The 26,512-nt window shown below is 43.5% G+C and overlaps 1 protein-coding gene across 1 annotated transcript in view; it reads left to right on the plus strand.

Moving 5' to 3' along the window:
* mxra5a (matrix-remodelling associated 5a) overlaps window positions 1-25,791 on the plus strand; it is a 37,847-nt gene extending 12,056 nt beyond the window's left edge. Inside the window, exons 4-6 of the mRNA XM_048598492.1 lie at window positions 273-5,069; window positions 10,218-11,127; window positions 20,413-25,791. Coding sequence (XP_048454449.1) covers window positions 273-5,069; window positions 10,218-11,127; window positions 20,413-22,318 — 7,613 coding nt within the window. The 3' untranslated portion in view covers window positions 22,319-25,791. The remainder of the gene's footprint in view (window positions 1-272; window positions 5,070-10,217; window positions 11,128-20,412) is intronic.
* Window positions 25,792-26,512: the final 721 nt, after the last annotated feature.

Genomic DNA, 26,512 nt, shown 5'->3' on the forward strand with positions numbered 1-26,512 from the left:
CATGAAAGCTGCAGGGTCCCCAAGTGGAAAATTAAGTGCTGTTATTCCAGCTTATGCTGAGTTTAGCTGGAGCACGGTAGCAAGCCTGAGACAGAGATGTTGGCCAGGGAACAGAGTGATGTGTTGAAGTGGCAGGCAACTGGAAGTTCAGGGTCTTTTTTGCAGAAGAAAAGAAAAAATGACCTTTGCTCTTAAAAAGAATTCTGGAATTGGCACTCTCCAGTTTTCCCTTTTATCAAATTCAGTGATGGGTCTTTTCTTCCTATTCACAGGTGTTGTTAAATGTAAAAAGGACAGAATGTATCCAGGAGGCCGAGTATGCTCTCTGTGCTCTGAACCCAAACAATTCACCAAAAAAGAGCTTTTCAAGTTGAATTCCAATGCCTTCACTTGTATGAAGCCCACAATCATATCCCCACTGAAGAAGAGCAACAACAGTGAATGGGAAGATGAAGGTGAAGATATATTGAATCAAAGCTACCAAAATCCATTTGGCAGTATGACTTTGAACTTAACGGACCAGCAAGGAAACCACAACCATTTGGTCTGTCAATCCAACAGGCTGAGGAACGGTACGAAGATTCAATGGCATCGTCTAAATCAGCAGGAAGTTGCTGTCAATATGACCCTTTCAGTAACCCTTACATGCTATATGGATCAACAAAAGATGGAAAGGTTGTGGAAACTTATTGCTTATTACAGTGAAATGCCTGCAAAATTAGAAAGAGACTTAATGCTGTCCAAAGAACCCAACCTGAGCTATCGATATAAACAAGTCATTGATGATCACGCTTACTATTACACTGGTGTAAGAGCGAATATTATGACTGAGCCCTCATGGTTAATGCAGCGGCACATCAATATCCAACTTGACAGAAGGCAAACAACGACAGACCATGTCGTCCTCGTGTTCTCAATGTTTCTGTCTCAACGCTTTCAAATCAGTGACAGCCCAAAAAGTGAGAATAGCTGGGTATTAATAAAGGACAATGATGGGATAAAGATGCATCATGTTTTAGTCACAGGGACTATGCTGCAGTTAAACTGTCCAGTCACTGCCTCAGGGAGCCCATCTATAAAATGGGCATTTCCAAATGGCACCCATATGGAAGCCCCATACACTAGTGAAGATAACCGTGTTTCCATCTCCAAAGCTGGCAAGTTAATAGTGAAGGCAGTGGGTTATGGCGATTCAGGTTTATATCAGTGCATCGCGTCAGTGAAAGGTGATACGGATGCAATGACCTATCGGGTTGTTGTGCAACCCACAAGAGTCCATCCAAGCCAAGTCGAAGAAAATGGCATCACTGTACATTCGGGAGATACCATCTCTCTGCCCTGCACTGCCACTGCAGCACCAAATGCTCAACTGAGTTGGATCCTGCCAAATAACAATGTCCTCAGTGGCTTAACAAACACTACGAGTGGATCTATAATGGAAAATGGAACTCTAGTCATTAAAACTAGCCAGGTTAGCAATAGTGGCCACTACAGGTGTCTAGCCGTCAACACTTATGGAGTCGATTCGCTGACTGTTAATGTGGCTGTCATTAAAAAGTTGCATGGCCGGACCATCAAAAAGGGGAAGAAAGACCATACAATGCCAATTCTCAATGTCTTTTTCAGAAGGGGTGATCCAGAGGCTGAGGAACAGGATGGTTCAGGTAAAGGGACAGCATATGAAAGTCAGAAGCAGGTAACCTACAACAAATACACTGGCAGAATTCTAGTTGGACGTAAACGACTTCATGCTGATGACACGCATGACCGTCCCCGAACCGAATCCAGTAGGAGCATCAAAGTAAGGCAGGGGTCACAATGGGGCAGGGGGAAGACAACCCTCGATGGCAGGAGGCGATGGGATTCACGTAGGAGGGTCAGTATGTCCAATAAAAAGATTGACCCACTGAAGTGGGCAGACATCCTGGCAAAGGTGAGGGCAAAAACTGCTCCTAAAGTAACAGCAAAACCTTTACTCAAAATCTACAAATCGACTACCATCACTCCAGCTACGAATGGAACCCAAAGAAATCCTTTGGCAGTGAATCGCCCAGAAAGTTTCAAGCTGGTCTCAGAAGAGGAGTCGGGTCTGGAGGAATCATCAGGAAATAATGATCTGAATTTTTCAGAGGATCAATTGATACAAGTAAGCTCACATCATAGTGTGATAGCGAAAGATTACGATCCACCAGAGAACACCAGCCTTAACAATTCCCTGAGAAACCAAACGTTTAAGGATCCTGGTTCTGTTCTCAAAAACGCCACTGAGTTTGACACTCTAGCCAAGTTCCTTTCAAAGCCGGGGAATGAGTCAGAGATTTGGGAAATGCCAAAAACCACAACAACAGCTTTGGAACAGGGTAGTATTCAGTCAACAGCGGAAGTGATTGGAATGCAGCCAATTCAGGAGTATCCAAAAGATGATGATGTATCTGTCATAGAAAGCAATTCTCAGGCTTCAAAAACAGATGGACATGAGAGATCAGCAGTACCTTGGATCACTGAAGCAGTTACAGATCCAGTAAAGAGACTTGCTTGGAAGCACTCGAAAATGGATATTTCAGATATAAACTTGAACAGTGATAATTACAGTATGTTTCACATCGGAAATGTGACCTTAGCGAGCAAAACAGTTACCACTTTAACCATGACCAAAGCCACTTCAACAATCACCAGAGCCTCCATCCCCTCAACAAATTCTGGAACAACTGCCAAATTGGCCCCCACTACGAGACCAACTGCCATTACAACCATGGTCCCCAGCACCATAACCAAACCAGCTCTCATCACAGTCGCTGCTACCATTCCTCCCACCGCTACAGTCAAAGCAACTACCGGGAAAACCAAAGTGCCCAAGATGATGGTAAAGCCAACTGGTACTGTGAATGCCAATGCCAGGGCTAGCCAAAGCCAAAATACCTCTATTACTTCTCGAAACTATCCAAAGCGAAGACTGCCTGGCAGAAGGAGATATCGGCCTAACAGGTACAGGCAAAGACAACATTTATACCCAATAACCAGGACCAAAGAAACAAAATCTACCCGCGTAAATATGACATCAAGCACTTGGTCAAGTGTGAAAGCTGTTCCAAGAGAAATGAATCATTCTGAAAATGGCCAAATCAAAGTCAACATTACATTAAAAAGGGAACCAGATTCAAAATTAGCTTCTGGCAAATTCAATTTGCCTGCTTTAGAACAACTCACAACAAAGGAACCAAAACTAAAATCAATGAATGTAGTGACTATTGTAAAATCTTCACATCAAACCAACCATTCAGAAGCACCTATTACTCCAGGGCCACAGACTTCAGTGTCACATCAACCAAAATCATTAATTTCAACAAAACAGACAATACTTGAAACTACAAGAGCCACTTCCACAAAACTTCCTGAGCCAGGTCCAACCAATCGTGAATCTTTAACCAAACCAACAAAACCATTGTATCTCCAAAAGGATTATAAGTTGCACAATGCTACAAAACTTGATGCTACAACCGTATCACCTCTAATATCCAATACATTTGGAAAACCTACAAATCCTGCTTCTCAATTTGAATCTCTGGGGCCAAGTAATGAACTTGCATCAACCACAACAGCCTCAACTTCAGTTGTTTCAGTCAGATCTGGGAAATTAAAGGGAGTCCATGAAACCAGAAAATCATCAGATATCATCTTAAATCCAATAGTCCCAATGACAGTCCTTCCAATTGCTACAACTGTTACTGTGACTTCAAAACCTGCAATGGACTACCTTGAAATATTAACTACGACCACTGCTTCTAAAGTACAGGGATCCAAGAAAACTCTAAAGTCAAACACTGAGCTGAAAGTACCAACCATGACATTTTTAGAAACTGAGACTGAATTACCGGAGGTTGAAATGTCTCAGAAAATATCCACATTTCAAAAAATTGGAAGTGACATTACATCAAATCTACCTTCTTCACCTGACACTAGAGCTCCTTCACGAGTTCATGACTCAGATGTTCCTGTGTATGGAACAGCAACAGTTAATATTGTGCCAGAGGCCCAACCGACCAATATAAACTTAAGACGGGAGCCTACTTTGCCTTCTCAAGTCACAGTTAAAATGGCCAAAGAAATTCTGCCTCCAACTATTTCTCCAGAAAGTATTTTGCCCACTCAGAAAACTTTTGGGATGGGAGAAATTCAACTGGAAATCAACAGAACATATGAAAGCAATAATAAACCAGATGGAGACCCTATAAGACAACGTACAGGAACCGCACAAGGCAAGCAACAAGTTAAAGCAACATTCATGGAACGATCAAATAACTTAACTTGGCTTTCAAAGCATAAGTGGAATCCAGATTCAAATCTTGGCTCAATTTCCATTCCAAAGCAAGGGTCTAGGCTTAAATCTCCGAATGATATCATGGTAGAAGCAACACCGAAGCTGCTCACACCTGCAGCAAGGGCTTGGTCCTACAATTTTACAAATGGAGCATTGTCAAGAGTTACTGGTGATCCTGAGTTGACAGCATTTCCACCTATAACAGTGCAAAATGCAATAAAACCCGACGAACCTTTTATCAAGTCAACTTCAGGAACCCCTTTCCAAACAAGTTCAGGGATATTTAACAAGCCAATGGAGAGGGGAGGTGCTGATGTAGACAACAATTCAAAAACACCATCAGGACGTTCCATTGTCCGAACACCTACCACAAATCAAGGTAACCAATGGCATCACCGTATAGAGATCCCAATTCAATTTACTAAAAAGAAATCATCAGGATCTATACCCAAAAGAACCATATCCATTAGTTCCCCTACAACTGTACCCAGCACAACTAACATTGCTGAAAAGTTTAGAAACACCTCATGGAGCAAATTTTTGTTTCACACCCCAGTCCTTTCAAAGTTCGATGGGAACTCATCCAATGCTGCTCAACCATCTCCCAGTTTCAGGACAATGAAGAGAAAGCCGAAAATTATAACCAGGCACCCTCTAACAGTTTCAGTGAAAGCAGAGATGGATGCTTATCTTCCTTGCGATGCAGTTGGGGAGCCCAAGCCTTTTATATTTTGGACAAAAGTTTCAACAGGTAAGAGACTCACAATGATTATACAGCCTTAAATAAAATCCAAGAAACATGCTGGAGAAACTTAGAAGGTCCACCAGCATCTGTGGAGAGAAAAACAGAGTTAATGTTTTGTATCACTGTGACTCTGCTTCTGAAGAAGTGTCATACTGGACTCAAAATGTTAACTCTGTTTCTCTCTCTATGGGTGCTGCCAGACATGTGGAATGTCTCCAAAATTTTCTGTTTCTATTTCAGATTTTTAGCATCCGCAGTATTTGTCTTCCATTACTGTACTGCCTTGCAGTCAGTAAACTTTTAAAAAAAGGAAGTAAAAACTTGATGTCTCTAATTATTCAGCAACACTGGTGTCAACTTGCAAAGGTTTTAGGTGAAAGGGAAGGATTTAAAAGGAACCTGAGAGGCAACTTTGGTGTGTGTATGGAATGAGCTGCCAGAGGAAGTGGTGGAGGCTGGTACAATTATAACATTTAGAAGGCATCTGAATAGGTACATGAATAGGAAGGGCTTAGAGGGATATGGGTCAAATGCTGGCCAAATTGGACTAGGTTATTTTAGGATATCTGGTCGGCAAGTTGCACTAAGGTCTGTTTTCATGCTGTACTCTAATCAAGGCATTTCCTCAATACAATCCCACATTCCTTTAGTACAAGTGTCATGTTAATTCAATATGGGGTTATCAATATGGAGCCTAATATGTTCCTGGGTATCAACATGTGACCTCCTGTAGCTAACTGCCCCATTCTCATACTATGCATAGGAAGAGGAGGAGGCCATTCAGCCCTTCAAACCTGTTCCACCACTCAATGAAATCATGGCTGACGTGTGACCTAACTACATTTATCTGCCTTTGGCCCATATTCCTTAACACCTTTGCTTAACAAGAGTTTATCAATCTCAAATTTAAAATTAACAACTGACCCAGCATTACTGCCATTTGTGGAAGAGAGTTCCAAACCTCTATCACCCTTTGTGTGTAGAAGTGCTTCCTAACATCTCTCTTGAATGGTCTGCATCTAATATGTAAACTATTTCCCCTAGCTCTAGAATCCCCAACCAGTGGAAATAGTTTATCTACCCTGTCTTTGCCTGTTAATATCTTGAATACTTGGTTCAGATCACTCTTAACCTTCTAAATTCCAGAAAAAACAGGCCTAATTTGTATAATCTCTCCTCATAACTTAACCCCTAAAGTCCAGGCATCAGTAGCCATTAATTAGCTATGATAGCCAGACTTGTTGTGCAACAGATTCCCATGTAACATCTAATGGTTGCTTCATTACTTGATTAGGTGGTTGACTATCCTGTCTTTAATTGCATCTTCAATAATTTTAGGGCTAATAAATGAAAATGCACTGAGCTATTACTTGAAATAAACATTTTCCTGTTCTCTGGATGGCACGTTGGCTCAGTGGTTAGGCACTACTGCCTCACAGTGCCAGGGACCCAGGTTCAATTCCACCCTTGGGTGACTGCCTGTGTGGAGTTTACACATTGTCCTTGTGTCTGTGTGGGTTTCCTCCCACAGTCCAACAATGTGCAGGTTAGGTGGATTGGCCATGCAGTGTACAGGCTAGGTGGGTTAACTTGATAAACTACAGGATGGGGTGCTGGGGGGAGTGGTGAATGCTTTTCAGAGGGTTGGTGCATACTCACTTAACAAAATGGCCCTTATCTGCACTGTAGGGATTCTGTGATTTTTTTCTCCCTCCAACGACCCAGAAAGCAGTGTCCTGGAGTTTGGTCATTCCTTCCAGGGAACTACAGGGCAATTCTGAAAGTTTGGCAAACCTCAGTTTTGTGGTAGAACATGAACTTCTGAGACAAAGTTGGCCTGGATTTAAGCCCAGCGATAGACATAATTGAGGCTAGAATTGAGGGAGTGCTGTGTTATCAGGTGCAGAACTCTCAGTGAAACGCTCAAGCAGATTTGAAAATATTCTATGGCACAATTTGGAGTTATCATGACTTCACGCACTCATCGTGACTTTATAACCTTTAAATTGCCATTCGTTGTTCATGAAGTATGTTGGATTGTCATAAGGGCTATGTAAGTGACTGTAGTTACTTAACATTGCACAAGGTCAATAGACATTATCTACATGGATCCCCAGATGTTGGATCATAGAATCACTACAGCTTGGAAACAGGCCATACAGCCCATTGATGTCACCCACCCCTCTGAACAACATCCCACCCAAACACATCCCCGTACCCTATCCCTATAACCCTGCATTTACCATGGTTAATCCACCTTGCCTATAGATCCCTGTACACTGCAGAGCAATTTTTCACGGCCAATCCACCCAACATCTTTGGGCAGTGAGAGGGAACGCTCGCAGACATGGGGAAAATATGCAAACTCCACACAAACAGTCAGCTGAGGCTGGATTTGAATGAAGGTTTTTGATTATCAAGGGGATCAAGAGTTACGGGGAGAAAGCAGGAGAATGGGGTTGAGGAACTTATCAGCCATGATTGAATGGCGGAGCAGTCTCGGTGGGCTGAATGGCCTAATTTCTGATCCAATGCCTATGGATTTGAACCTGAGTCCCTGGCACTGTGAGGCAGCAGTGCTAACCACTGAGCCACCATGCCACCCCTAATCATGTGAGATTGTTAGCTAAAATTGAAACTCATGGAATTGAAAACAAACTATTGACCTGATTAAGACTGAGCTGAGTAACAGAAGACAAATTGTATAGAGAAAGGGAGTTACACTAATTGGCAGGATATACTGCTGGTCCTGCACCAGAACTGGAGTTGGGGCCACAATCACTCACCATACCTTTCCATGACAAAGATCAATATTCTGGGAGTTACCATTGAAAAACTGAACTGGACCAGCCATATTTACATATAGAATTGAGACATTTTTTGGTGACTACAAGAGCAGGTCAGAGGCTGTGAGTTCTGAGATGAGTAAAGCACCTCCTGGTTCCCCAAAACTTGTCCATCATCTACAAGACATGGGTCTGGAACATGTCAGAAGGACTCAGCAGTTATTGACGTTAATGTTAGATGCTAATGTTGCCAATTAAACATCTATGCAGGGTTTTTTCAAGAGATATTCTTCAATGGAATCTGATCATTGCTAGCTAGATCAGCATTTGTTGCCCATCCCTAATTGCTCTTGAGAAGATGGTGGTGAGTTGCCTTCTTGAGCTCCTGCAGCCCAGGTGCTGTAGGTGCGACCACAACCACAGGGGAATTCCAGAAGTTTGACCCACCAACAGTGAAGCAATAGAGAAGCAATAGAGCACAAGAACATGAGGCGTGTAAGATGCTAGTTAGTGCTTAGCTGGAGAACTGCATGTAATTCTGGGTGCCCTACTTTAGGGAGGATGTGAATGCATCAGAAAAATGCAGAAGAGATTCACAAGAATGGTTCCAGCATTGAGAGACTTCAGTTTTGAAGATAGTTTGGAGCAGTTGGCCATAGTGCTTTCATTGGAGAGGTGAAGGGTAAGATTTGATTGAAGGTTTTGAAGTCATGAGGGATCTGGGTAGAGTACGTTGAAAGAAACTGTTCCCATTTGTAAAAGGATCAGGAACAAAAGGGTGCAGATTTAAATAAATTTGCAAAAAAACAAGTGTAATGTGAGAAAAAAAGCGTCATTTACACGGCAAGTACTAAGGGTTTGAAATAGATTGGCTGGATGTGTGGTGGAAGGAGATTTAATTGAGGCGTTTAAGAGGGCATTAGATGAATATTAGATAGACAATATGCAGGGTCCTGGGGAAAGGATGTGCATTCCGAGACCGAGAGCAGATATGATGAACTGAATGGCCTCAATCTATACCATAACAGTTCTATCATTCAGTGATAACCATGTAGTTCCAAGTCAAGGTGGTGGGTACATTGAAGGGGAACCTGCTGGCAGTGGTGTTCCCATGCCTCTGCTGCTCTTGGTTTTCTAGGTGTTGCAAGTCGTCAGTTTGGCAGCTGCTATCAGAGAACCTCAGCGAATCGCTGAGTGCCTATTAAAGGTACAAACTACTGCCACCATGTGGTTGCAAATGTTGGTGTTTTATCATCCACCTGCCTGTCCAACACTGTCATGTCAGAAGGGTCTAGGCCCGAAACGTCAGCCTTCCTGCTCCTATGATGCTGCTTGGCCTGCTGTGTTCATCCAGCTCTACACCTTGTTATCTCTCTTCTTTTGAGGTTTGACAGGATAGGTGTGGATAGTTTGCTTTCCCTTGCAGGACAGTCTAGAACCAAAGGGTATAATATCAGAATAAGAGGTCACCCATATAGACAGAGATGAAGACAAATTTCTTCTCTCAGAGGGTAGTGGAACTGAGGAATCATTTACTCCAAAAGGCTGTAGAGTTTGGACTCAATGATCCAAATATGTGCAAAATAAGTAAATGATTCAATAACCTGTGATGTCTAAGAGGACTAGACAGGATGAGTGCAGGAAGAATGTTCCTACAACAGGGAGTCCAGAACCAGGGGTCACAGTCTAAGAATACAGGGGAAAACCATTTAGGACTGAGATGAGGAGAAATTTCATCACCCAGTGAGTAGGCTCAGTGGTTAGCACTGCTGCCTCACAGTGCCAGAGACCCAGGATCTATTCCAGCCTTGGGCGACTGTGTGGAGTTTGCACATTCTCCCTGTGTCTGTGTGGTTTTCCTCCAGGTGCTCCGGTTCCCTCCCACAGCCCAAACATGTGCAGGGTAGGTGCATTGGCCATGCTAAATTGCTCATAGTGTCCAGGGATTGCAGGCTAGGTGGTTTAGCCATGGGGAATGCAGGGATACAGGGATAGGGTAGGGGGATGGGTTTGGATGGGATGCTCTTCAGAGGGTGAGTGTGGACTTGATGGGCCAAATGGCCTGCTTCCACGCTGCAGAGATTCTATAGTGAGCCTGTTGAATTTGATAGCATAGAAAGCAGTTGTATGATATCAAGAAGGAATTGGATATATCACTGAGGCTAAAGGATTCATAGGATATGGGGGAGAAACAGAACTAGTAATGGAATTGGATGATCATTGCGAATGGTGGAGCACACTTGAAGGGCTAAAAGTGTCTGCTCCTATTCTATGTCATAAGTTCTGCAAAAGAATAACATCCTTGCTAATTCTATGGCTGAAATTAAGTTGGTCAATATTAAAATTCTCCTGTTTTTATTTTCCCCAGGAGCTGTGATGATGACAAGCAGCAGAACGCTGCGATTTGAAGTTTTTGACAATGGAACCTTGGGAATTCGCAATGTCCAAGTGCAGGACCGTGGACAGTACCTGTGCACAGCACAGTCCCTACACGGCACAGATAAGATGGCGACCACGTTGATCGTGCTGGCCCAGCCTCCGCGGATAGTTGGATCCCGCTACAAGGACAGCACCGTGTATCTGGGAGAACCATTCCTGGCGGAGTGCAGGGCCGAGGGGATGCCTGCTCCCCAGGTCTCCTGGCTGCTGCCTAGCAGGAAGCTCCTGCGGACCCCCGGCGTCGGCGGAAGAGGAGGAGGCAGCTTGACGTTGTCGCAGAATGGGACCCTGTCCATCAGGGAGACCGCATTCTCAGACCGTGGGGTCTACAAGTGCATCGCCAGCAACGCCGTGGGAGCAGACACGGTCACGGTGAGGCTTCACGTGGCAGCTCTGCCACCCATGATCCAACAAGAAAAGACCGAGAGCCTGACAGTCACCCTGGGCCAGGGCATTCGTGTTCACTGCACTGCCAAAGCTGCACCCCCAGCCAACATCCGCTGGATCCTTTTCGATGGGACACAGATTCGACCTTCCCAATTTATCAACGGCAACCTGTTTGTTTTCCCAAACGGGACCCTTTACATACGTAGCATGTCAGAGCGTGACATGGGAAATTACGAATGCCTGGCGACGAATGTAGTTGGCGTTGCCAGGAGGACAGTCAGTGTAAACATTCAAAAGCACTCAGCAACTGCCAAGATTACTGTATCCTCTCCCCAAAGGGTCGATATTAGCTACGGAAGCACTTTGCATCTGGACTGTGTTGCTGCAGGAGATCCAGGCCCAAGGATACTCTGGAGACTGCCATCAAGATTGCTTGTGGATTCACACTACAGGTAGTTTCCATTTCCATTTATTCCTTCATGGGATTTAGATCATAGAGTCATAGAGCTGTACAGCTTGGAAAAAGACCCTTCGGTCCAACTCGTCCATGCCAACCAGAAATCATAAATTAATCTAATCCCATTTGTCACCATTTGGTCTGTATCCCTCTAAACCCTTCCTATTCATCTACCCATCCAGTCTTTTAAATGTTGTAATTGTACCAGCCTCCACCACTTCCTCTGGCAGCTCATTCCATACCACCCTCTGCCTGAAAAAGTTGCCCCTTTGCTCCCTTTTAAATCTTGCCCTTCTCACCTTAAACCTATACCCTCTAGTTTTGGACTCCCCCACCCCAGGGAAAAGACCTGGTCTATTTACCCTATCCATGCCCATTATGATTTTATAAACCTCTGCAAGGTCACCCCTCAGCCTCCGCCGCTCCAGGGAAAATAGCCCCGGCCTAATCAGACTCTCACTGTAGCTCAAACCCTCCAACCCAGGCAACATCCTTGTAAATCTTTCCTGAACTCTTTCAAGTTTGACACCAACCCTTCCTATAGCAGGGAAACTAGAATTGCAAACACTATTCCAAATTTGTTGTATTTCCATGATTGAGTGGGCAGGCCTTGCCCACACAAGGATCAACCAGCGTCTTTCTGAGCTCATACAAACAGGAGGTAAGAGAGGCAGATTGCTTGCTGTACAAGGCATCAGTGAACCTGATGGATATTTAGGACAATTGATGATGTAGGTATTTTCTCATCAGCCTGATCAGGGGTGATATCAACACATCTCTGGTGCAGGAGAGACTTAAACCTGGGCCTCCTGGATAAAAGGTATGGTCTCTACCACAGCACAATTGATGTTAGCTTTCAATTCCAAATTTTGTGAATTGGAAAGCAAGCAGGACTGCCACGAGCTAGTGAGGCTAGGAACAGAGAGAGCGTTCAATTGAACACGTGCCTACAGAGCTGGTGTAGGAGGGAGGGCTTTAGATATATGGATCATTAGGATGTTTTCTGTGAAAGGTGGGACATGTACAAGAAGCATGGGTTGCACCTGAACTGGAGGGGCACCAATATCCTGGGTGGGAGGTTTGCTGGAACTCTTCGGGAGGGTTTAAAGTTGTGTGGCAGGGGAGTGGGAACTGGAACAACAGGCCGGTAAGACTGGGGACGAAGGAGAGACTGAGATATGCATAGTGCAGAGTAAGAGCAGGCAGAGGGGAGTCACGGGTCTCAGAGGGACTGAAGGTCTGGATTGCATTTGATCAATGCAACAAGTATAGCAGGTAAGTCCGATGAACTAAGAGCATGGATTACTGCGTGGAATTATGATGTTATCGCCATTACAGAGACATGGTTAAAGGAGGGACAGGATTGGCAGCTTAACATTCCCGGATATCGCTGGTTTAGAAGGGACAGAAAGAGAAACAAAAAGGGTGGGGGTGCTGCATTGTTGATTAGGGATCACAATACGGCTGTGTTGAGGGACGATACATCAGAGGGATCTTGCAGTGAGGCATTATGGGTGGAGCTCAGGAATAGGAAGGGTGAAATCACCATGTTGGGAGTTTTCTATAGACCTCCCAACAGCCCACGGGAGACAGAGGAGCAGATATAAAGTCAGATACTGGAAAGGTATGAAAAAAGCAGGGTAGTTGTGGTGGGTGACTCTTATTGACTGGGACTCCCTTAGATCCAGGGGCTCAGATAGAGAGCAATTTGTTAGATGTGTCCAGGAGGGCTTTTTGAGACAGTATGTTGACAATCCAAACAGAGAGGAGGCCATACTAGACTTGGTATTAGGGAATGAGCCAGGACAGGTAATCAATGTTTCAGTAGGAGATCATTTTGGGATTAGTGACCATAACTCCATAAGATGTCAAGTAGTTGTGAACAAGGACAAGGGTGGCCCTCGGGTAAGGGTGCTTAATTGGACAACAGCCAATTATATCCACACTATACAGGAACTGGGGAATGTGGCTTGGGAGCAGTTACTTGAAGGCAAATCTATGTCCAGCATGTGGGAGGCTTTTAAAGACCGAGTTGATTAAAGTGTAGGACCTGCATGTCGCTGCAAAACTGAAGGATAGGAATGGCAGGATTCAGGAACCATGAATGACATAGGAAATTGTAAACTTAGCCAAAAGGAAAAAAAAACATATGACAGGTCTAGGTATCTGCAAACTGATGAAGCCATTGAGGAGAATAGAGAAATTAGTAAGGAACTTAAACACAGAATTGGGAAGGCTAAAAGGAGCCATGAAATGTGTTTGACAGACAGGATCAAGGAGAATCCCAAGGCTTTTTATGCATATATTAGAAGAAAGAGGGTAGCAATGGAAAGAGTAGGCCCACTCAAGGACAAAGGACGGAAGTTATGTGTGGATCCACAGGAAATGGGAGAGATCCTTAATGAGAATTTTGTATCAGTATTCATTGAGAAGGATATGACTGATGTTGAGGTCAGGGATGAGTGTGCGAATACTCTAGTGAATGTCAATATATTGAACGAGGAAGTTTTGGTTATCCTAAATTGCATTACAATAGGCAAGTTCCCAGGGTCAGGCGGGATCTATTCCAGGTTGCTGCAAGAGGCAAAGGAAGAAATGGCTGGGGCATTAGCAGATATCTTCACATCCTCTTTGACTACAGGTGAGACCCCAGAGGACTAGCGATTAGCCAGTGTTTTTCCCTTGTTTAAGAAAGGAATCAGGGATAATCCAGGAAATTATGGGTCGGTGAGCCTGACGTCTGTGGTCGGGAAGCTCTTGGAGAAGATACTGAGGGACAAGATATATGTGCATTTGGAAGAAAACAGACTAGTTAGTGACAGGCAGCATGGTTTTTAATGGGGAAGGTCATGTCACATCAACCTGATTGAATTTTTTGAAGGAGTGACAAAAATAATTAATGATGGAAGGGCTGTGGATGTAGTTTATATGGACTTTAGCAAGACAGTTGAGAAAGTGCCACATGGCAGATTGGTACAAAAAACTAAATACACATGGGATTCTGGGTGGGCTGGCTAGATGGATACAAAACTGGCTTGGTCATAGAAGACAGAGGGTAGCAGTGGAAGGGTGTTTTTCAGAATGGAGATCGGTAACTAGTGGCGTTCCACAGGGATTAGTCTTAGGTGCTCTGTTGTTTGTATATATATAAATGATCTGGAGGAAAATTTGGGTGGTCTGATTAGTAAGTTTGCAGATGGCACTAAGATTGGTGGAGTTGCTCATAGTGCCAACGATTGTGAAAAGATACAACAGGATATAGATAGATTGGCCACTTGGGCACAGAAATTGCAGATGGAGTTTAATCCAGACAAATGCGAGGTGATGCATTTTGGAGGATCAAATTTAGGTGTGAATTATACTGTTAATGGCACAACCCTTAGGAACATTAATATACAGATCGATCTGGGTGTGCAGATCTACAGTTCCCTAAAAGTGGCAACACAGGTGGCTAAAGTGATCAAGAAGGCACATGATATGCTGCCTTCATCAGCCTGGGCCTGGAGTACAAGTGTTGGCAAACCATGTTGCAGCTATATAAAACCCTTGTTAGGCTGCATTTGGAGTATTGTGTGTATTTTTGGTTGCCACACCACCAGAAGGATGTGGAAGCTTTGGGAAGAGTGCAGAGAAGGTTGCCTGGTCTCAAGGGCACTGGCTATGAGGAAAGGTTAAAAAAACTAGGATTGTTTTCACTCGAAAGACGGCTGAGAGGATTTCTGATGGAGGTCTACTAAGTTGTGAGAGGCATAAATAGTCTCTTACTATCCACCCTTTCTCCCAGGGCTGAAGTTTCAATTACAAGGGGCACAGGGTGAAGATGAGAGGGGGAAAGTTTAGGGGAGATGTGCGAGGGAAGATTTTCATGCAGAGAGTGGTAGGAGCCTGGAACACACTGCCAGAGGAGGTGGTGGAAGCAGGCATGTTGGCGACATTTAAGAGGCATCTGGATAGTTACATGAATAGGGAGGGAATAGAGGGATACGGACCGAATAAGGGCAGAAGGTTGTTTTTTAGTTTTGGTTAGGGCATGATGATCTGCACGGGCTTGGAGGGCCAAAGGGCCTGTTCCTGTGCTGTACTTCTCTTTTGTACTTTTGTTCTTTTGGATTTAAATTCCACCGCCTGCTATACTGGGATTTGAACCCTTGCCCCACAGGATTGCATGGGTCTTTTACTTCTGAACTTTTTACCTACTGAACTGGGAAGGAATTTCTTCACCCAGAGGGTTGTTAATCTATGGAATTTCTTGCCCAGTGAAGTAGTTGACGCTACTTCAGTAAACACTTTTAAAAAAAAGGTAGATTTTTTTTGAACAATAAAGGAATTAAGGGATATGGTGAGAACGCAGGTAAGTGGATCTGAGTCCACGAAGGGATCAGCCATGATCTTATTGAATGGCAGAGCAGGCTCGAAGGGCCAGACGGCCTACTCCTGCTCCTAGTTCTTATGTTCAAGATCAGGTTAGAAGCTAGGAATACTGCGGCAAGTAACTCACCTCCTGACTCTTCAAAGCCTGTCCACCATCTACAAGGCACAAGTCAGGAGTGTGATGGAATACTCCCCATTTGCCTGAATGAGTGCAGCCCCAACAACACTCAAGAAGCTTGACACCATCCAGGACAAAGTCCGCTTGTTTGGCACCACATCCACAAACATCCACTCCGTATACCACCGACGCTCAGTTGCGGCAGTGTGTACTATCTACAAGGTGCATTGCAGAAATTCACCAAAGATCCTCAGACAGCACCTTCCAAACCCAAGACCACTTTCATCTACAAGGATAAGGGCAGCAGATATATGGGAACACCACCATCTTCAAGTTCCTCTCCAAGCCACTCACCATCCTGACTTGGAAATATATCGCCATTCCTTCACTGTTGCTGGGTCAAGATCCTGGAATTCCCTCCCTAATAGCATTGTGGGTCAACCCACAGCAGGAGGACTGCAGCGGTTCAAGAAGGCAGCTCACCACCACCTTCTCAAGGGCAACTAGGGATGGGCAAGAAATGCTGGTCAGCCAGCGACGCCCATGTCCCACAAATGAATGAAGAAAAAAGTTGTTGGAAAAATCCAATTTGAATACCATTGCATTTTTGAACTGAGGCACTATCAGCCCTCTCAAAGGATTGTAAAAGTTCCCACAGCCCACTTTCTAAGAGGGAGAAAATGGACTTGCACTTGTATTGCATCTTTTATGTCCCAAAGTTCTTTTCAGCTGGTGAAGCAGTTTTGTAGCACATTCACTGTTATGTTGCATCAAATGGATGACCAATGTGTGTGCAGCAAGCTCTCAGTCAATGTGATAATGACCAGATTTTTCTTCTTTCGCACTGTTGGCTGAGGGATAAATTGAGTCCAGAATACAGAGGAGGAGTCCTCTGCCCTGCCTCAAAACAGTGCCATCGGATCATTTATATCCACCTGAGCAGCCAGAAGTCACTAACATTTTATCCACAAAACAGAGAGGAGGGAAATGCTCCCTGATCTTCTAGTTAATAGTTATCCCTCCACCAACACGACTAGAAAAAGAGAGACTATCTGGTTATTTGCCACCATATTTCTTCCATCTCAACAATTCAAAAATATTCATTGGCTGTAAGTGCTTTAAAGGGACCTTCCGAGAATGTGAAAAGTACTATAAGAATCCAGGTCTTTCTGTTCTATGTTTAAGTGTCTTTTCTTGGCTCCTTTTATTCATTGGATCTGGATGTTGCGGGCAATTTGCTCATCCTTTGTTTTCCTGGAACTGATTGGCTTGCTAAGCCATTTCAGAGGGAAGTTAAGAGTCAACCATATTGCTTTGCATCTGGAGTCATGCGTAGGCCAAACCAGGTAAGGATGGTAGATTTTCCTCCTGAAATGACATTACTGATCCAAATGGGTTTTTACAATAGTCGAAATTAGTTGTCATGGTTACCATCACCGCGACTCTTCTAATAGAAAGTTGGGCCATCGGACAACAAAACACTTTGCTTTGCAATAATAATTAAACAATTTTAGTTGGGGAAAACCCCCTCACAAGACGAAATGTTTAATTGAGTGGATGAGTGAGGAGATTTGGACTCTGTCAACAGACATGGCTTTAGCCTGAACTGTGATGGTTTGCTTGCTCAGATCAAAATCCATCCTTCACTGAAAGACCAGAAGGCCAAAGGGCAAGAAGCAGAGGTTAGCACACCGCTTCAAATTCATTCACACCAGCCAACTGTTCAAAACCTCTCCTCATATTCTGAGCAATTGGCTGTGACCCAGGTCTAAGAATAACAACAACTGTTTATATATGTATAGCGCTTTTAAATTAATTGGTTTGCATTGCCACAAGACATGTAGCTCATAGTTTGATTCAGCACATTGGGCCATTGGTTATTCTTGTCACTGCTGGTAGTTTGTGGCCCTGTAATGGTTTCTCCTCAGCTATGAGTGACTGTTCTCTGACTCAAACAGGTTTCCACAAACTCTTTCAGTTGCATTCTACTACATAAAATTTGTAAATGCATCTCTCACTAATACTCTCCTTTTTCTACCACCTCTTGCTCATGACTGCTGATGTCACAATTTCTATGAAGGAAATAGAAATGGGAGTAGGCCATTCAGCCCCTTGAGTCTGCTTCCCATTCAACAGGATCATGGGTGATTCAACATCCCTCATGTCCACTTTCCTGCCCTTTCCCTATAATCCTTGACTCCCCGACGGATCAAGAATCTATCTATCACAGCCTTAAATATACACAAGGACTCTGTCCCACGGCTGTCTGTGGCAGGAGTTCCAAAGACGCATAGGCCTCTAAGTGAAGTAACTCCTCCTCATCTCAGATTTAAATTTTGGGGCCTCCTAATTCTGAGACTATGTCTTCTGGTCCTAGACTCTCCCTCAATTGAATCATCCTCTCAGCATTTATCCTGTCAAACCCCTTTTAGAATTCTTTATGTTTCAGTGACTTCACCTCTCATTCTTAAAAACCCTAGTGAGTAGAGTCCCAGTCTTTGATCATATGACAATCCCTCCACCTAGGGATCATCCTAGTGAGCCTTCTCTGAACCACTTCCAGTGAAATAATATCCTTCCTTAAATAAGGGGGTGAAAACTACTCACAGTACTCCACATGTTGCCTCACCAGCACCTTGTACAGTCACAATACGACTTCCCTACTCTTATACTTCAGCCCCCTTGAATAAGGACCAGCACTCCATGAGCCTTCCCAATTACTTGCCGCACCAGTGTGCTAGATTTCTGTATTTCATGTACAAGTATCCCCAAGTCCCTTTGTGTTGCAACTTTCTGCAGTTTTACACCATTTAAACAGTTTCATGAAGATAGCCAACATCATCCCATTATAATTTATTAAGTCATATCCATTTTTATTATGCTACAGTAAAAGTGCATCAAGACACTTTGCAAGAACAATGTAAAGCAAAATTTGATTCCAAACCAATAAGAATATATCAGATCAGGTGATCAATAACCTGCTCAAAGAGGCAGGTATTTCATATTGTCCCAATGGAGGAAAACACAGACCATGCTCTAATTCCTGGAAGTGTTGCTTCTCACATCCAGATTGTCAGAGATGAACTACCCAGTGGTTGATGAGTGGAACTACAATCTAGAAGAGCAAGGGTTAGCAGTCACATGGAACACCGACACCTGCAAGTTCCCCTCCAAATTGTGCACCAACCTGACTTGGAAATATATCACCATTCCTTCAGTGTTGCTGGGTCAAAATTCTGGATCCCCTCGCAAACAGCATTGTGGGTCTACCAAAACCAAATAGATTGAAGTGTTTTAAGAAGAGCTCACTTCCACCTTCACAAGGGTAATTAGGGATGGCCAATAAATGTTGACCCAACCAGCAATGCATACTTCCCACAAATATATCAAGAAAAAAAGAGTTAGGCAGCCAGACCTGGACAGCATTTAACTTTAGCCACCCAGGAGCAGACCAATGGGGATAACATTTCACCACCAGTAAAATGATGGTTAAACTGCAATTTTCAGTCATTTTGCTCTTATAGTCAAGAATTTATCTCCAAAAGGTTGCACTTTATTCCCTCTCTCATCATTTTCATAGCATCCTCAAAACCTATTGCTTTTACCATGTCTTTGGCAGCCTTCCCTAACTCTCCCCCCTTGATGTTTAGTTGGTGCTCATCTGTTCACTGCTGCATTTTGTAAACGACACCGGGATATCGTTCCATATTAAAGGGGCTCTGTGAGTGTATTGGAACATCTCAAGAGTTAAGGATTAAACTTGCTGTTTGGCTGCATCGTGAATTGAGTTTTACTCCACCTGATATTGGGTCAAGAGTGAGGAAGTAGTGGACAGCAAGTAAAATAAAAACGATTATTGCAGATGCTAAAATAAAAAAAAGTTGGAGAAACTCAGCAGGTCTGGCTGCATCTGTGGGAAGAGCTAAGATTTTTAAGTCCAATGTGACTCTTCTTCAGAACTGGGCAACAAGGCTCAGCCTAGAATCAAAATGGAGATGATTTATTAATTTCTCAGGCTGTTGTTCTCTCTCTCCTTCCTTTCTAGGAAGTAGTGAATCATTTTAGAGTACAGTTCAATGATTAATGCTGTGGTACCATAGTCAAAAAGCAAATCTTACAGCCAAGATGTGCACTCATTTGCATGAATTGGAACACATCGAATTCCAAACATAGACCTCACAATATAAATATTAGATATTAAAGGCATCAAGTGGAATGGAGAGAACGTGGGAATATGGCATTGGGATACAGGATCAGCTATGATATTATTGAACGGTGGAGCAGCCTGAAGGAGCTGAATGGTCACCTCATACTCCTAATTTCTATTCTTTTAACTTGGCCCAACTGAGATCAGCTCGGTAGAGAGACACAATGACAAACTGAGGATCAGTCCTAGGACTGTTTCTTTCTAATAAAAACATGATTTGGGAAAATGGCTTATTGAGCTATCTGGGATGCCATCAAATCTGTACACTGCACAAGGGTTGAATCAAGCCTTTACACTGAAATGCCGGCTCCTCCATGGGAAATGTACATAGCAAGTTTCTAACGGCCAGAATCTTCCATTGAAGGTAAAACACTGCAGATGCTGGAAATCTGAAACAAACACAGAGAATGCTGGAGAAACTCAGCAGGTCTTGCAGCATCTGTAGAGAGAGAAACAGAATTAATGTTTAGATCCAATATGACCCTTCGTCAGAACTGAAGAAGTGTCATACCAGAATTGAAACACGAACAAAGTCTTCTATTGTTGGTCACTAACTTCTAAATGTGTTTTTTTTTGTGTTTCAGTTATAGCAAGAGAATCAAAGTGTATGACAATGGCACTCTCGTTGTTCAATCGGTTACAGACAAAGACGCCGGAGATTACCTTTGTGTAGCCAGGAACAAGATAGGAGATGACTTCATGGTGCTCAAGGTGAATGTGATGATGAAGCCAGCCAAGATTGAGTATAAGCAGGATGTCAAGCAGAAGGTTATGTATGGTAAGGACCTCAAAGTTGACTGCATAGCATCGGGACTGCCAGACCCAGAGATCTCCTGGGGCCTCCCAGACGGTACCATGGTCAACAGCGTCATGCAGTCCGATGACAGCGGGACAAGAACCCGCAGGTACACAGTTTTCGATAATGGCACATTGTACTTCAACGAGGTTGGGTTGAGAGATGAAGGTGACTACACTTGCTATGCGGTAAACCAGATCGGCAAAGACGAGATGAAAGTCAATGTGAAGGTTGTAGCAGAGCCCCCAGGTTTCCAGAATGGCACTCCCTCTCTGGTTCAGGTGGCATATGGTGAGTCCTGTACAATAAAATGTGGAGCTAAAGGAGAGCCAACTCCCTGGATCAGCTGGCACTCCCCGACCGACAGATTCATCCTGCCCTCCTCAAAGTACAAAGTCACAACTGATGGTACTCTTCACATACATAATGTACAGAGATCAGACAGTGGAAACTACACGTGTGTCGCAAGAAATACTGCAGGAGAGAGTAGAAGAGTCATCACTGTGCAGGTAAACATCGAAGCACCCAGTATTAATGGGCAGAAAGGCACAAATACTGTGATCAAGGAAAAAGCAATGAAAGAAACCCGTAAGCAAATAGACTGTAAGGCAGAAGGGATGCCTCGTCCACGGGTCATGTGGGTGCTGCCAGAAAATGTGGTTGTAACGGCCCCATATTATGGAAGTAGAATTCGAGTGCATCACAACGGAACACTTGACATCCAGAGCTTGAAGAGGTCAGACGCAGACCAGTTAGTGTGCATTGCTCATAACGAAGGAGGAGAAGCCAGGCTGACTGTGCATCTCGAAGTATTGGACAACATAGAGAAACCTTCGTTCACCAACCCACTTAGTGCCGGGGTCGCTATCGTGATCGGCAACAGCGTGAACCTGAACTGCTCTTCCAGAGGGAACCCAACTCCAGAAACAACTTGGATCCTCCCGGATGGAAACAGGCTCCTGAGCGGTCAGCGATGGCAAAAGATGTACCATGGGAGAGACGGCACCTTGCACATCAGCAGTCCTTCTGCTACAGAAGCTGGAGCTTACCGCTGCATAGCCAGGAACACAGTGGGCTCCGTTGAAAGGTTGGTGACCCTGGAGATTGGCCACAAACCTGAAATACGCAATCGGTACTCGAGTTTGGTCCGAATTCTGCCAGGCGAAAGAATGAGGTTGGATTGCATAGTCGGGGGAAATCCGCAACCTGAGTTATCATGGATTTTACCCAATGGTATGGTGCTGAACAGACCTCAAAATGTAGGCCGCTTCTCCGTCCTGCAGAATGGCTCGCTCATTGTTCACGATGCCTCTGTGTATGACAGAGGGACTTACTCCTGCAAAGCCATGAGCGACCTGGGCCTTAGTTTCATGAGTGTCTCAGTGATCGTGATAGCCTACCCTCCCCGCATTACGAACGGGCCAAGTCCTGTAACGTACGCAAGACACGGCATCTCGGTTCAGCTGAACTGCATGGCCATGGGTATCCCGAAAGCGGAAATAAACTGGGAACTTCCAGACAAGACCCGAGTCACAGTCATGAATCAGGCTCGTTTGATTGGGAATAAATACCTTGATCCTCAAGGGTTACTAATCTTGCAGAATCCCTCCAACAGAGACACTGGCTTTTACAAATGCACTGCTAAGAACCTGCTGGGCAGTGACTCGAAGATGACCTACGTCCATGTTTTTTAATGGACTGTTTCTTTTAAATTGTTTCCTTCCCTGGCCCCCTCCCCTTAGCAAATGCCCAAGGAACTGCCTTCAGTGGACAGTGCCAGTTGTGGACCACCGTGCTGACCTTCACAAAAAGTGGCACCAGATGCACAAAATATTTCTTCAACATTCTTTCAAATGTTTTCCGTCACGTTTCTCTTCAATTTCGGCAGTACGAATTTCTGCTGACTTGTGCTGTTTAAAAAAAAGGGGCAATCGATTTTAAATTTGTGCTGAATGGATATAAACACTGATGGCTTCAAGCCAGTTCCATCTCGAAGGACAAGGAACAGCAGATACATGGGAACGCCACCAACTTCAAGTTCCCTGGCACAGCAATAGTCAGTACGTGGGATTTTCTAAATGCAAATGTCATTTATGTCCAATTGGCACTGCTTGCAGAAAAAGAGAAATTTTGACTTTGTTCAATGAAAAACTTGTCTCAGCAATTAATCCTATTGAGTTTGAGCTTATTGATAATGAACTCTGTCTTGAATTGTTGATCATTGTGGGTAAAGTAACGTTGGTGCCAATGGTGGTCTTAAAATTAACAACAAGCTGTAACTGTGGAAAATGGGACTTGAAGCTTTTCTATATTAATGTGACATGAAGTCAATCAATTTTAGAAGTCAGGTACTGTCAAGCGTTGCATTTTATCCAGTTGTTAGTGCTAACTGTTTTAATAACCAAATTTGATTTTACCGAGTACTTTGTGTCACAAGCAGCAGTGTTTATCAAATGGAAGGTCCCTTTTTCAAATAGCTTCACGACATGATACGGAGGTCGTGCTTGTGCTGGCTCTTTGAAAAAGTTATTCAGTCAGTCTCACCATCTACTCTACTGCTATCATCCTGTGATTCCTTTTCCTTCAAGTATTTATCCAATTCGCTTTTGAAAGAGACAATTGAAACTGTTTCCACCACCCTTTCAACTAGCATACTACAAGGCACAATGGCTCAATGCATTAAAAACACTTGCTCTCCTCCCTGATTCTTCTGCCTCTTAACGTAAATTTGTGTAATCTCGTCAACAAATGCCCCGCCATTAAAAACAGCTTCACCTCTTTCGTCCAACCAAAACTCTTCATTTTCAACATCTATAAAAGCTTCCCTAAATCCTGTCTGCTCTAAGGAAACAATCCCAGTTTCTGTAGCCTTTCTAAATAAAGAAGTCCATTATTCTTTGCACAAACTTAAGTAAATCTTTCTGTGCAACCTTTCCAAGGATTTGGCATACAGTGCAGTGCCCAGAATTGAATGCTAAGGTTGAAACCGTGGTTTTAATGGTTTTGCATCATTTCCAGACTTAATTGTACATAAATAATTAATATTTTGTAGTAAGTTACCATGAGGACCATTGCCATTACACAGCCATGTAAATAAAAATAACTGTCTTTTGAACATTAATAGCTTGTAAGTTTTATGTAAATCTTAGGATGTCATTAAAAGCAGGGATGCCTACTTACATTCTCTGCTCAGTGATCCACATTGATTTATGTGCAACACTGGTACTGTGCTATCCTGACCACAATGATCCAGCTCTGTGATAAATTAGCTGAACAACGTGACAGAAGGAGTGTCACAATCGGCCACATTCTCCATATGTAGTCATTAGAGTACAGGACTGTCATAGTTATGCTGCATGACTAGTATCCAGATGCTTGGATAACAATCCAAAGAATGTTTGCTCAGATCAAAATGAGTTTGAGAATTGGAATTCAGTTTTACAAACCAAATTACTAACGTAGATAGCCAATCTCAGTAAAAGTGATCCATAATGTTGTCAGATTTCTGACAAAATAAAACCCAACTTTCCCATTAATTCAGGGAAAGAAACTTGTTGCCCTTAGCTGGTGTAGTCTACAGGGTACTGTAGTCTCACACCTATGGACCCTCAACAACCATGCAGATTTATCAAAGAATATGCAGTAGGGCACAATGCCAAGGGTGGTAACCACCAGTGATGCCTATAGCCTGAGAATGATATTGTGACAAAAGTCTTGGGAAAGCAGTCAGTCTAGAATTTTGCTCAGGGCGGTTATCTCTCTCACCTCTGCTGTTTTGTGACATAAATGGTCATTTATTTCAGAACAGCCAAATTTACTCCAATATTCTGCATTTTGGACAAAGAAGGATGATACTTTCAACACTGGACTGGCACCTCAAACCTATCAATAATCTTTTTATTCTCAAATGTCACCAGCACATTGGAAAGCACAACGATTTCAAACATCCATCACATTTCTGAGAAGCAGCAAGCCAAGCACGCACACCCAGACACATTGTACATACCTATGGCCCATGTCATACATAAACACAAACATTGCACAGAGGTTTGGTTGGATGGCTGGGTCACAATGCAAAGTGATGCCAACAGTGCATTCTGGCTCTGGCTGAGGTCACCATGAATGCCTTACCTTATCAAATTTGCCCCTCACCTGAGGCAGAGTGACCCTCACATTCAGCTCACCACCAGTTGTCTCCCTTCAATGAGGGAGCCGCCCTTTGAGAGTATAGTGACTTTTCACCATACACCGTGCATTAGAATAAAGGGACAGGGTCGACCTTTTAATTCCTTGAGTCTGTTCTGTCTTTTAATGAGATCATGGCTGATCTGTGACCAATTCAATTAAAATATCCCTTAATATCTTGAAGTTAACAGAAAACTATCAATGTTAGATTTAAAATGAGCAGTTGTCTATGTATGAATTGTCATTTGCATATATAACTAACCCCTAAATTCACCCCTGAAAAGGTATGACTCTAACTTTGAGATTATGTCCCTAAGTCCTCAAACAAGCAGGTGCAGATGCGGAATATCTGAAACAAAGACAGGAATTTCTGGAGAAACACAGCAGGTCTGGCAGCATCTGTGGAGAGAAGACAGAGCTAACATTTCGAGTCCAGTGAACCTTCTTTAGAACAAGATCTGATGAAGGACCACTGGACTCAAAACATTAAGCCTGTCCCTCTCTCCACAGATGCTGGGTCTCTCCAGCAATTTCTATTTTTGTTGAAGCAGAATTAATTTCTCCCTATTCACCTTATCTTTTCCCTGTAGTATCAAGAAAACTGCAACAAATACCATCGCCAGTCCCCAGTGGCATAAAGGAGTACACATCAAGTTGAGTTCTCCTGCTATTTGTCTCCAACCTTTCAGTTCATCAAAAAGCATTTAATTGTTATTGATGTATATGTGACTCAGAGCTAACTAGTGCAAGGGGAATCCATAAGTTGGAGATTGAGCCATGTTATTTCATGCATTTTAAATTTGCTGAATGATTTTATGCATCAAGTAGAAAGGTATAAATGAAAAGCAGCCTTCCACAAATGGAAGAATTTCAAGTGAACCTTAGAATTCCTACAGTGCAGAAAGAGTCCATTAAATATACACCGACCATCTGAAGAGCATGACACCCTATCTCACATTTCATAGAATCCCTTCAGTGTGAAAGCAGGCCGTTCAACCTACCAAGTCTACACCAACACTCTGAAGAGCATCCCACCTAGACCTATCCCCTGCTCACCCCTCTGACCCTGTATTTCCCATGGTCAACCCACCTAACCAGTTTCTCCTTGGGGAGATTTAACATGGCCAGTCCATCTAACCCACACATCTTTAGACTGTGGGAGGAAACCAGAGCACCCGGAAGAAACCCACACGGACACATGTAAAATATGCAAACTCCACACAGATCATCACGCAAGGCTGGAATTGAATCTGGGTCCCTGGTACCGTGAGGCAGTAGTGCTAACCGCTGAGCCACGATGCCACCTTTGCTTGGCAAGCTGGAGTAAAATTTAAAGAGCAAAATCATCCTTAGAAGTTAAAATCTATTCAGAAAATTAAAATCTATTAAAATAAAATCTATTAACTTAAAGCCTATTCTATTATAGAACGTTCACCACAACCTTTTCAGGGGCGACTCAGGGGATTAGCAATCAACGTGCATGCAGCCAGGCCACATCCCATGAGTGCATTAAAAGGAAAAAAGTCAAATCGGCCATAAGACCATAAGACATAGGAGCAGAAATTAGGCCATTCGGCCGATCAGATCTTCTCCACCATTCATCATGGCTGATAAGTTCTCAACCCCATTCTCCCTGTAACCTTTGATCCCCCTGACAATCAAGAACCTATTTATCTCCATCTTAAATATACTCAAGGAGCTGG

The sequence above is a fragment of the Rhincodon typus genome, chromosome 6 (genome assembly GCF_021869965.1).
Source record: "Rhincodon typus isolate 14 chromosome 6, sRhiTyp1.1, whole genome shotgun sequence".
Taxonomy (NCBI): Eukaryota; Metazoa; Chordata; class Chondrichthyes; order Orectolobiformes; family Rhincodontidae; genus Rhincodon; species Rhincodon typus.